This window comes from Cynocephalus volans, chromosome 10 (assembly GCF_027409185.1).
Source record: "Cynocephalus volans isolate mCynVol1 chromosome 10, mCynVol1.pri, whole genome shotgun sequence".
Taxonomy (NCBI): domain Eukaryota; kingdom Metazoa; phylum Chordata; class Mammalia; order Dermoptera; family Cynocephalidae; genus Cynocephalus; species Cynocephalus volans.
In genome coordinates, this window is record NC_084469.1 from 29,141,674 (window position 1) to 29,153,458 (window position 11,785).

Here is an 11,785-nt window from a genome sequence, read left to right on the forward strand (position 1 = left end):
GGCTAGACTCTTATCAAGGTGAGAAGGATGTTCCTGGGACACATGTTGGCCCATTCCTGGCCAAAGCTATAACTGTCTAAGAGCGCCCGTGGCCAGAGGGGCAGAGCATTGACCCCTCCTGATCCTCTCCTTGGCTGCTCACTCCCAGCCTAACTAGCCATCCCTCCTCTCTGGGAAGCCTCTCAGGCAGAGCCTGTCCCTGGCTGCTTGTTTTCACTTCTCCCTGCACCTTAATTAGGGGTTTCCAAGCAGTAAGGGCCGCAGGGGAGCCTGAGGCCACAGAGCTTCCTTAAAGGGCCAACTGTGCTCATAGCACCAACAAAGAGAGGAGGGTAGTGCCAGGGGCTGGGTGGGCAAACAGCCCTGGGGGACCATTGCTCCGCAGCAGACTTTGCTGGGGTCCAGTCCTGCAGGTACTTTGCTCTTCCAAAGGCAAGGCTGTCTCATCTCTGCTTTGGAGTCCCAGGAGCTCTGGCCTGATCAGGAGAAAGGCTATCTGGGCCTGAGAGGCAGCCTAGGCAGGGCAAAGGTTGGCCAGCATCCAGAAAGTTTAAGTAAGCAATGGAGTCCTCAGGCTGCCCCACCCTCCCAGGAAAGCACCCTCAGCCACCAGGCCTTCCCCTGAGCGACAGTTTCTCCCATGTGGGCTTTCCAAACCGTAGATTCCAAAGACGACAAGAGAACCGGGGGCCCCTCTGCAAATCTGCACCAAGAGTCTCAATTTGGAGTTGGGCTGGTAGGCGTAGAGTTCTGTCCTGCCCGAGCAGTGGGGTCCTCTGGTAGGGAATGTGGCCCCAACAACACACCTCCAGCTGAGCACTGCTACTAGGAGAGGAGACGGAGGAAAGCTGAAGGAAGACCTGGCGGGCGTCCCCATTCACAAGACTCGGCCTGGGGGAGCACTGGTCCCAGAGTGCCAGGGTCGGGCCAGATCAGAAAGGAAGTGGGAATGGTTGGGGAGAGGACAATCATGGTGGTCGGGGACCACTAGGGGATCCTGAGAGTCGGATCTTCTGGGCTGAGATGGTCCCCGCCCAGCGAGAATCCCCGCCCCTCGCTGACCAATCGGCGATCGATCGCAATGTCTGTGCTCTCCGCGCTCTTCCAGCGCTGTCTTTTTGGTCCCACGTGGGCAGGCGGGTGATGGCGGCGCTGGTTGTGTCCGAGGCTGCGGAGCAGAGCGGCCGAACCGGCCCTAGCAGAGGTGGGTGCTGCAACGCTGCGGCCTCCGGACCTCACATCTCTGGGTGGGGCCCCCAAGTCAAGGACAGGACCAGCCCCCTTTGACAGCGACGGCGCCTTTCTGGGCCAGATCTGGAAGTCCCCGCTGTTACTTGCTCTGGACCGCTGTCAACGGAGCCCAGTGGGCCCGGTCTTTCCTTTTGCAGGCTTAAAGCGCGATCGAGAGCAGCCGCCCCTCCAAGGAGCTTGTAGTCCTCAAGTAGGAAACTATCCCCCTGCCTTGGCCGGTTGAAGCTTGGCGGATGAGACGGACCCAACAGGGAGGGAAGGGACCAGGTCTTTTGCCGCAGGCATTTCACCAGTGGGTCCTCGGGGAATGCTTCCTGGGAAGAGGCACATGGTTTCACTCACCAGAGTTAACTGAGCGCCCGCTGAATGCCAGGACTGCGCTAGGCGGAGGGACTAAAATACAACCCCTCCCTTAGGGAATCTCACAGTCTACCAGGAAATACTGATGTAAACAGAAGATCACAACCACGTGATAAAGGAGGGGTCTACTGGCCCAGGAGACTTAGTGAGCTGCTTTGTGAGCTGCTAAAGCTAGCAGCTCCACATCCCAACGACCACTAGGGACTTGGGCCTGTCAAAGGAGGTTCTGCCAGTGACCCAGGGAGGCTGGGCTGGTTGTCCAAAGCCTTTGAAACAGCTGACCCCAAACCGTAGCATTGATAACATTTGAATCTGGTCTCAGGGCCTTAGTCTGCCAAGCTAGTTCTCCACTGTACCACCACCACCACCCACCCCAAACACATAGTGGATGAAGGCTCAGGTCTGCAAGGATCCCTCCTATCATTGTGAGGGGCCCTAGCAGAAGTTCTGGCATGTAGTACAGGCGCAGTAAATATTCACTGAATACATTTATTTCTTGACTTTTTGCATCCCCAAATTGTTTGGCCCCTAAAGAGATAACTGGGAACCAAGCTGAATTGTGGGGAATGGGACGAGTGCAGAGTAAAGGCTACAATGTATTCTCCTTTATTCAAGCAGTTGTGATTATTTGTATACCTGTCTTTACCCCCACTAGACTGCTAGCTCCTAAAGGGTAAGGTCGCTTTTCTGTCCTTATCTATATGTCCACAGTCTTGACTACAGTGTGTTCTTTCCATCCTTTCTGGGGTGGAGGTAAGGAGGAACAATGTATGACGTTTATTTCTTTTTTAAATGAGAGGGAGGAATGCAGAAATTAACCATTGTGAGCATAGTCAGTGGAACTTGGAGTAAGGGGGGCAGTCTTTTAGATTGTGCTTATAACACTTTGCTTATAGATCTTATATCTAGGACCTTGAAGCTTCAAGATGTTCTCAGTGTGTCAAGAAGCGGGGCATTTTCCCGGACTGGTTGGGCTGGGTAGGCTCTTGGGTTTTCCACAGAGTTGTTCTCTATCAAGGAGCAGTTGTGTGGACTCAGACTCACTCCCTTTGCCCCTCAGTCCCCTGGTGTCACCTCTATTCTCCTGAGATAAGGAGTGAGTCATACCCCATTTACGGGCTCCTGTCTTTGATTCCCAGTAATCTCACAACATGGACATTAAATATGCAGATTTCCTCCTGGTTTAATGGGTTGTCTCTCTACCTTCAGGATGAATTCAGTGGGGAAGAAAGCTGGACCAACCCCCTTGATGACTGGGATCTGGGCCTTAAAGTTGATGGAATTAACAGCTTAGCTGGGTCTTTTAGTTGTCTAGACCAGACATGGACTCAGGCCTTATATTTGCCCTAGGTCGGGCCCCTCGGGGCCGCTTGGCCAATCAGATCCCCCCTGAGATCCTGAATAACCCCCAGCTGCAGGCAGCCATCCAGGTTCTGCCTTCCAACTACAACTTTGAGATCCCCAAGACCATCTGGAGGATCCAACAAGCCCAGGCCAAGAAGGGTGAGCTCCCAAGCATTGAGCTGAGGTTGGGATTGAGAGGTTGCCTGGCCCAGACAGAGGGTAGTATCCCCATCCTAGCCTCTTCCTAGCCCTCTGCCTCCCATGTCTCTGCTCTGTCTTGCAGTGGCCTTGCAAATGCCTGAAGGCCTCCTCCTCTTCGCCTGCACCATTGTGGATATCTTGGAAAGGTGAGGCTTGGGGCACTGGGGAGGGAGCTGAACCAAGACCCTCCCCATGCCCATTACAGCCCTTTCTGTTGGCATCATTTTTTCCTTCTGGACCTGTACCTTCCCCCTTCTCCCACAACCGCACACACACTAAGGGAAACCCCCCCAAACAAAACTCTCAGCTTGCTGAGATCCGTGTTTGTCCTATAAATCTCCCCTCCCCTAAAAAACCTGGGAGAGGAAGAAGTTAATTCCACTATTTCCAAAGCTAGGCCCAGAGCAAGTGGTAGGAACTGGGGAGGAGCCTAAGAATTCTTAGAGCTGACCCTGAAATGAGCTGAATGGTCAGTGAGGGGTCGGGCTGGGAGACACCTTTTTCTCTAGCACATTTGCGGGAGTAAGGCAAGGATGGTTTTGGCAGGGGGAGAGAGGTGCCTTAGGAGAAGGTATTCAGTTCCCCTACCCCATCTTGTTTTAAGATTCTTCAGTACAATGAGCCATCCTTGGGGAGGGGGGGAGGTGAGCGCTCAGCCTTCTGGAACCAGCACAGGAACAGAGAGGGGGAATGAAGAAAGGGGAGGTCATCTCGTGCTGGGAACCTCCCACTTCCCTGCTGCTGCTCTCCCCCGACCCTGCTCCCCCATCCCACTGCCACAGACTCACTTCCCTGCTCCCACCCTCTTGCCCCTTGGGGATGCTCTCTGGGGCTCAGGCCAATTTGCATACATTTTAATCTATAAAAAATTAAGTGCTCTGGCTGACTCAGACGCCTGGGCTGCATTCTAAGGAGCTGAATAATCTGCTTCTGTGCACAGCCTGATTTGGGGAAGGAGGTGGAAGAGGGGGCTGACTGGTAGCAGCTCAGCTTCCCCCACCACACCCCCAGAGGAAGAATGGTGGGACCCCAGTCACTGAGCCAGGCCCCATACCCCAGGTGTGGTCTCTTTTGGGGAAGAGCTGGTTCTCCTGCTCCACTCCGGTGGTGTTCAGGAGGTGCGGGGTCTTCCCCACCCACCTCTGTCATTCCCCTCCCCCCCAGTGATTCAGGCCTGGCAGCAGATCCCATGGCAATGTGCTGGCCAGAGCCCACTCTTCCTGACGCATGAGGTGTGTGGGTGGTGCCATGTGCTGTGGGGGAGCTGTGTAAGGGTCCCCCCAGCCTGTGGACCTAGGGCCCTGCCTATAGGTGGGGAGGTAGTGGGGGTCTGGGTAAAAGGGAGGCTGTGCGTACATACATCCATGCCCACCCACAGCACGATGCTAGGGCACGGGAGTGGGTACCTTTGCATGTGTGTGCATGCTCACTGCTCTGGGTGGGATGAGTCAGGACATTGGGGGTCTGTGTTTGGCCCCACGTATGCAGGCTGATGGTTGAGGGTCCCTCTTGCAGTCTCAGCCTGGGCAGAGGAATCGGGGTGCTACAGAGACCATTCTCATGCAGCAACATTCCAGAAGCTGCTGCCAGGGCTGAGGAAGGTGGCAGCTGTGCCCCTCCTACTCTTTGTAGGCAGAAATGGCAGCTGCCAACCCAAGGAATTGGTAGAGGTAGGGAAAGAGGAGCTGGGCCCTGAGATTCCTCCACAGCGTTAGCTCTCTCTTCCACCTTGCTCTTTGTGTCACTGTCACATTGTCCCCCACCCCCACCTCCACAGGTTCACAGAGGCTGAAGTGATGGTGATGGGTGATGTGACCTATGGGGCCTGCTGTGTGGATGATTTTACTGCAAGAGCCCTGGGAGCTGACTTCTTGGTGCACTATGGACACAGCTGCCTAGGTATGGTGGGTCAAGACACCTGGGCCCTGGTAGGGCTGGCAAGGAGTTAGGCTGCACACCAACCTCCATCAAAGTGCCTTCTTGTCCTGCTCACAGGCACAAGGTCCCTTCTGCTTTCTGGGATGGCCTTGCCAGCCTTCTTGCTCTGCAGGTGGATCTTTCCTTTGAATTTCGTTGCCTTGGAAACTGTTCTGCTGTCCCAGATGCGGCTGTTAGTGGTAGAGCAGGCTGGGCCCCTGGCCGAGTGACAGAGGAGCCTGATTGAGAAGGAACTTCTAGGGGATCTGTGACCCCCTCCTCCCCTATGCATTCTACGCCCAGGCTGAAGCCACTGGTTCTGGCTGCTTAGAGACCTTGATCCAGGCCAGACCAAGGTCCTCTACCTCTCCTGCCTTCCAAAACAGAGTCTCCTGAAACTCTTTCCTCCTCCCAGTTCCCATGGACACCTCGGCCCAAGACTTGCGGGTGCTGTATGTCTTTGTGGACATCCGGATAGACACTACCCACCTACTGGACTCTATCCGCCTTACCTTTCCCCCAGCCAGTGCCCTTGCCCTGGTCAGCACCATTCAGTTTGTGTCAACCTTGCAGGTAAGTAGAATGAGGAGGCCCAGCATTCTGTGGGGCTGACAGCGGCCGCTCTCTGGGCTCTTCCTGGATGCCCACGCCAGGTGCTTCAGACTGTTCCTCTGACCCTGGCTCTCTTTCCCCATTGTCCCTACAGGCAGCTGCCCAGGAGCTGAAAGCTGAGTATCGTGTGAGTGTCCCACAGTGTAAACCCCTGTCGCCTGGGGAGATTCTGGGCTGCACGTCCCCAAGACTTCCCAAAGAGGTGGAGGCTGTTGTGTAAGTTCAAAAGAGAGTCAAGTAATAGAGACACAAAAATGCATGCTGAGAGGGAGCCTGGGTTCCATCATACAGGAAAGGAAACTGAGTCTAAAGCTCCTTACCTGTTTGCCCAAGGTCACACTATGAAGTGGAGACCAAACAGGGACTAGACTTCAGGGACTACTGTCTCTCTCTCCAGTGCTCTGTCCACCATCCAGAAGGTTATGCCAGGGATGGGGACAGGAATCAGAGGGCCTGGTAGGGCGATGAGGATGGGCTAGAAATGGTGGGAATATAATTGGAAAAGATGGATGGGCACGCCCAGGCTGCAGCTCCATTAATTTAGCATCCGGACAGCTAACAAGCAGGAGCAGTGTGTCTCCTGCTGCCTAATTATTTTAGGTAATGGAAATGCTTAATGTTGTGTGAATGCGGCCAGCCTCAGAGTCGACAGCTCCCCGGGCTGGGACTGGGGAGGGACGCCTTCTTCCCAGCTAATAGCAGGGAGGAAGGGAGAGACACTCCCCAACTCAACTCCACCTCTGGGCTTTGAATACTGGTCCCACAGGACCTCCTGCCCACGTAGGACAACCCTGCCTCTAGACAGGCCCACATCAGGGCCTCCCCCAGCCCAAGTGGGCTGCCAGCAGCCCTTCTCCCCAAGGAACATTCTCCCTGTGCCTGTGCTTGTGCCTGCATAACTCTGAGCTCATAGATGCCTACTCTTGGAGGCTTCAAGGTGTTTGTTGGAGGGAGGGACACCCTGAGTGTTGGCTATTCATCAGAATGAGGTGTGGTCTCTAAGAGGGAGAGAAGGAGCTACCACAGGCCAGTTATCTTCCATGCTCTGGAGTCTCTATGGCCTGGGAAGGTACTGTGAGGGAGAGCATCTCCTAAGACGCGCATGCTCGGTACGGCCTGGTGGTTAAGTCTGGAGTCAAGTCTCAGATACATTCCTTCATAGCTGTGTAACTTTGGGCAAATTTCTTAGCATCCCTGAACCTCAGTTGTATCTTTTTTTTTTTTTTTAAAGATGACCGGTAAGGGGATCTTAACCCTTGACTTGGTGTTGTCAGCACCACGCTCTCCCAAGTGAGCTAACCGGCCATCCCTATATGGGATCCGAACCTGTGGCCTTGGTGTTATCAGCACTGCACTCTCCCAAGTGAGCCATGGGCCAGCCCCCTCTGTTGTATCTTTTGTAAGATGGGGATACTATAGGTATCTTGGAAGATTATTTGATAGGACTGAGTGAACTCATACACATCAGGTCCTTAGTTGAGGCCTGCTGCACAGAAGGCACAAGTCCAAAAATAGTAGCTGTTGTTATAACTCAGTAACTGGACCCAAGAGCCAGTTTGGGCAGAGAGTAGCCAGTGTATACACTGAAACCTCATTTACAGCATAGGTGACACCTTGAACACTACTTTCTACATCTATATTGAGCTTGGTAAGGGGGACTCTGTCCCTCAACTTCCAAATTAGGATCTCTAGAGCCCCAGGTGGCCTTACCATGTCCGTGGCTGTTCCTTTACTCTTCGCCCAGAACACTGGGTCAGGGCAGTTCTTAGATTCTGCATTACTTAACTAGAGGGACCTGACAGTCATCCAATTCAAACTCCTTATTTTACACATGAGAAGACCAAGGCCCCAAGAGGTGAAATTATGACTTGTCCTAGTTTACACAGAGTCAGCAGCACAGCCAGCTGAGAACTCAGTTCTCTGGACCTCTAAGCAACAGAGGGCCTCTTCTGCTGCCCCACACCACACTCACAGCCTCCTTTCCTTCCCCTGCAGGTATCTTGGAGATGGCCGCTTCCATCTGGAGTCAGTCATGATTGCCAATCCCAATGTCCCTGCTTACCGGTATGGGCCAGGCTGAGCTGGGCTACCAGCTGACAAGGAGTGAGATTACCTGCCACTGAGGCCCTCAGTCAGCTGAAACCTCCTCATTCCCTGGCCACTAAACAGCCCTAAGGGTCTGAGGCACTTGGGCCCTGGATCTGGGCATTAGGCCCAGGGCTGCTGTTGCCTGCTCATCCCCTGGGATTCACACTAAGATCCTAAAACCTTCCCCAGCTCTTGTCTGCTCCTGCTGTGGGACTGATCTTCTCAGTGACAATCCCTGTTGTAGCCTCTGTTCCTAATTACCTGCATGGGGACCAAAGGTTCAGGAGCCCAAGGGGCTGAGTCAGGGAACCATGTATACAGTGGGAGTCCCGATAGTGGCTGTCACAGTGACCCCGTCAGCTTTTTTTCCAGATATGACCCGTACAGCAAAGTCCTGTCCAGAGAGCACTATGACCATCAGCGCATGCAGGCTGCCCGCCAAGAAGCCATAGCCACTGCCTCCTCAGCTAAATCCTGGGGCCTTATTCTGGGCACTTTGGGCCGCCAGGGCAGTCCAAAGATCCTGGAGGTCAGAGGACTAAGGATGGCCTCTGTGGGAGGGGACTGATTGGAAACCCAGCTGGGAAAATCACTAGGCCGAGGGATTTAGCTTTGGCTGCTTGATTATGGTGACCCAGCTCTGCCTCCCTCTCCCAATAGCACCTGGAATCTCGACTCCGAGCCTTGGAACTTCCCTTCGTGAGGCTGCTGCTCTCTGAGATCTTCCCCAGCAAGCTTAGCTTACTTCCTGAGGTGGATGTGTAAGTTTCCCCACCTTACCAACCTATGACTCTGGCTGAAGAAGCTTAGAAGCTGGGTCCTGGCCAGCACATATTGAATGTTGGCGGCAATGGGAATTGCTTCCAAGGTCACAAAATTGTGATGTTTACAGAGCACTTACCTAGCAGGGCTACTCTTGGCTGTGGGTCATGCCTGCTTGGTCTGGCTTTGGGACTCAGAGGCAATGGCAACTTCATAGTTGTTCTGTATGAGATGAGTTTGAGGGGTGGCTGGCACTTGTACTGTACCTGGCACAAAATTTGGTTCTGGGGATACTGTCACAAATGAGTTGCCCTCAAGAAAACGCAGTCAGTGGAGGAAACAAAGCAACAATACAGCAGTTGGTGACAGTCTTTAAGATTAATAAATCCTATTAATTACTGGGTATGTTGGGGACACTGTATGTTGGGGTCTGACCTGGCTTCCCTTCCCAGGTGGGTGCAGGTGGCATGTCCACGCCTCTCCATTGACTGGGGCACAACCTTCCCCAAGCCGCTGCTGACACCCTATGAGGTAACACCAAGTTTTGATCGTCCCTGGGAGATAGTGGGCTTTCCCCCTCGTTCTGTCAAGGGAAGGGTCCAACGTGGAGTGATGCAGGCAGACAGCACTTAGTTACGTTCATAGGTTCAGACTATCTTGAATCCCCCAGCTGAGCCACTTTCTAGCTGTGTGGACTTAGGCAAGTCCCTTAACCCCTCTGAGCCTCATATTTCCTTTCTGTGGTGTGAGGATAATATGCCCTTCATATGCCGTTGTGAGGATTGAATTCAGTAATCCAGGCGCAGAAAAATGTTATTGTCCGGTTTTCCTCTCCTAGGCGGCTGTGGCCCTGAGGGACATTTCCTGGCAGCAGCCCTACCCAATGGACTTCTACGCTGGCAGCTCCCTGGGACCGTGGACGGTGAACCACGGGCGGGACCGGCCCCCCCAGGCCTCGGGGCGGCCCGCGCTGGGGAAGGTAGGCGGGGGCTTCAAGGAGGGATGAGCGGCAGGCAGCTCTGGGCACGGCCTTGGCACTGGCCGCCTGCCTGTCGGCACGAGCCGAGGCCGCCGCCCTGCGGCCGCGACGGGAAATGCACGGGAACGCAGTGGAGGAAGTCGTAGATGCGAGACCCTGACCAAAGTCTGCGGGCTCAGATGCAGGAGGGGTCCACTCGCCCTTCTCCAGCCGCGGCCTGCGAGGACTGCAGCTGCAGAGACGAGAAGGTGGCACCGCTCACTCCTTGACACGCTCGGGGGGTCCCAGGTATCCGCCCCTGCTCTGGCTGCCGCCCCCCCCTACGTGTAGTCATGGGAACGCCCGCTCGCGGCGAGGCCCGCCTTCAGGGTGGTGCCGGCATTTGGTTCCGCCCCTTGCATTCTACTTCCGCTCGGGGAAAGGCCCTTTCCGGTGCTTCTGTGGCGGGCTGCCCGGCGTTATGGCCGCTCGGCAGCCGCTGCGGGTCTTGTGCCTGGCGGGCTTCCGGCAGAGCGAGCGGGGCTTCCGCGAGAAGACTGGAGCGCTGAGGAAGGCCCTGCGGGGCCGTGCCGAGCTCGTGTGCCTCGGTGGCCCGCACGCGGTTCCCGACGCAACGGGCCCCGTGGGCGCCGGGCCGGACGCCGGTGAGACGAGCCCTGCTCCGGACATGCACCCAGAGTGTCTTCTCCGTCTTGCCTCGTCCCCTTAAGATCCCTCAGCATATCCCCCGTCCTGTCTTCTGCCCGCAATCCTCCTACACAGCTCCTGTCGCTCAGACTCCTGCCTTCCCCTCCCAGGCTTCTGTCTCTCGGTGTCCAGTTCATGCCCCATTCGTTCCCCCCTCATTTCCCCCAGACTTTCTCGCCTCAGTCCTCTCTTTCCCTCTTCCTTCCCAAACCCTCCATCCCTTTGTCATTCCTCCCCCGCTCCCCCGGATTCGTTCTTGCCCTAATCCCATCCTCTTCCCCCATGTCTCTGTAGGGCCCTGTCTTCTGGAGGAGCAGCCTCGAGGCTGGTGGTTTTCAGACCAGGACGCAGACGTTTTCTCCGCACTGGAAGAGCCCACAGTGTGCAGGGGTCTGGACGAAGCCCTGGAAACGGTGGCACAGGCATTGAACAAGCTGGGGCCCTTTGACGGGCTCCTTGGTTTCAGTCAAGGGGCTGCGCTAGCAGCCCTTGTGTGTGCTCTGGGCCAGAAAGGCGATCCCCGCTTCCCCTTGCCGCGGTTTATTATCCTGGTATCTGGTTTCTGTCCCCGGGGCCTTGGACTCAAGGAACCCATCCTGCAGAGCCCCTTGTCACTGCCTTCCCTCCATGTTTTTGGGGACACAGACCGTGTCATCCCCTCTCAGGAGAGTATGCAACTGGCTAGCCGATTCCCTGGAGCCATCACCCTCACCCATTCTGGTGGCCACTTCATTCCAGCGGCTGCACCCCAGCGCCAGGCCTACCTCAAGTTCTTGGACCAGTTTGCAGAGTGAAAGTTCAACAGTTGGGGCAGCCTCTGTAACCTATGCCGCCCCCGCCCCGTGCTATTAGTGCTCCTCACCATGACCATTTAAGAGACAACTATCAATTCTCCGGACTCGTTATTATATGAGCCCTGCTCTGCACTTGGAAAAGGTGAGCAGGAGGCCTTAATGGACTTTGACTTCTGATACTCAAACAAAAAAATGCTAGAGAGCCCTGGATTGGGGAGGGGGAGGGGTCTGACATGGGAAAAGTAGGGGCTGGCACCGCTGTGACTGCCACACAATAAAGCGGTGATTTGGAATTTGAGCATCTTTTTCCTGGTACACAGAGAAAAACCCATTTTATTTTATTTTTTTTTTGTCGTTTTTTCATGACCGGCACTCAGCCAGTGAGTGCACCGGTCAGTCCTATATATAGGATCCGAACCCGCGGCGGGAGTGTCGCCGCGCTCCCAGCGCAGCACTCTACCAAGTGCGCCACGGGCTCGGCCCGAAAAACCCATTTTATAATGAAAGTCCAGTTCCTGGCCTTTCACACATTTTTCTTGGATGCCTTAAGTCCCAAACTGAAGGAAAGGAGGCTTTGGTGACTGAATCAGGGATGAATTTACACCTGAGAAGTTTTGGGAAGAGATCACCTTGCAAGGCTCTTCCTGGATCAGAGTGATTAGGCTTCCTGTATCCTGATTCCTGAGAGTTTTGTGCTGGTCTTTCCTCCCACCCTGGCTGTGTTCTCTGCTCCAAAACTACTCTAGATTCTCTGAACTATGAGCTTGAAGGGTGGCCTGGTGTCAGACCT

General features: G+C 54.9%; 2 protein-coding genes across 2 annotated transcripts; both read left to right on the plus strand.

Moving 5' to 3' along the window:
- Nucleotides 1-1,130: 1,130 nt before the first annotated feature.
- Nucleotides 1,131-10,584, plus strand: DPH1 (diphthamide biosynthesis 1). Its single transcript, XM_063111057.1, has 13 exons — nt 1,131-1,204; nt 2,962-3,114; nt 3,239-3,302; nt 4,934-5,055; nt 5,489-5,646; nt 5,780-5,901; nt 7,681-7,749; nt 8,146-8,302; nt 8,434-8,534; nt 8,988-9,066; nt 9,374-9,514; nt 9,694-9,802; nt 10,496-10,584. Exons 1-12 carry the CDS (start codon nt 1,144-1,146, stop codon nt 9,781-9,783), a joined length of 1,317 nt encoding a protein of 438 aa, XP_062967127.1. The 5' UTR covers nt 1,131-1,143; the 3' UTR covers nt 9,784-9,802; nt 10,496-10,584.
- Nucleotides 9,952-11,084, plus strand: OVCA2 (OVCA2 serine hydrolase domain containing). Its single transcript, XM_063111058.1, has 2 exons — nt 9,952-10,158; nt 10,496-11,084. The coding sequence occupies exons 1-2, from the start codon at nt 9,975-9,977 to the stop codon at nt 10,993-10,995; spliced, it is 684 nt and encodes a 227-aa protein (XP_062967128.1). The 5' UTR covers nt 9,952-9,974; the 3' UTR covers nt 10,996-11,084.
- Nucleotides 11,085-11,785: the final 701 nt, after the last annotated feature.

What these genes read in the sequence shown, in the direction of transcription:
- DPH1 (XM_063111057.1), top strand. Translation starts at nt 1,144, where the DNA reads ATGGCGGCGCTGGTTGTGTCCGAGGCTGCGGAGCAGAGCGGCCGAACC. An exon ending in GCAGTCCAAAGATCCTGGAG is followed by an intron (nt 8,303 to 8,433) that starts GTCAGAGGACTA and finishes CTCTCCCAATAG; the next exon opens with CACCTGGAATCTCGACTCCG. An exon ending in TTACTTCCTGAGGTGGATGT is followed by an intron (nt 8,535 to 8,987) that starts GTAAGTTTCCCC and finishes TTCCCTTCCCAG; the next exon opens with GTGGGTGCAGGTGGCATGTC.
- OVCA2 (XM_063111058.1), top strand. Translation starts at nt 9,975, where the DNA reads ATGGCCGCTCGGCAGCCGCTGCGGGTCTTGTGCCTGGCGGGCTTCCGG. An exon ending in GGGCGCCGGGCCGGACGCCG is followed by an intron (nt 10,159 to 10,495) that starts GTGAGACGAGCC and finishes ATGTCTCTGTAG; the next exon opens with GGCCCTGTCTTCTGGAGGAG.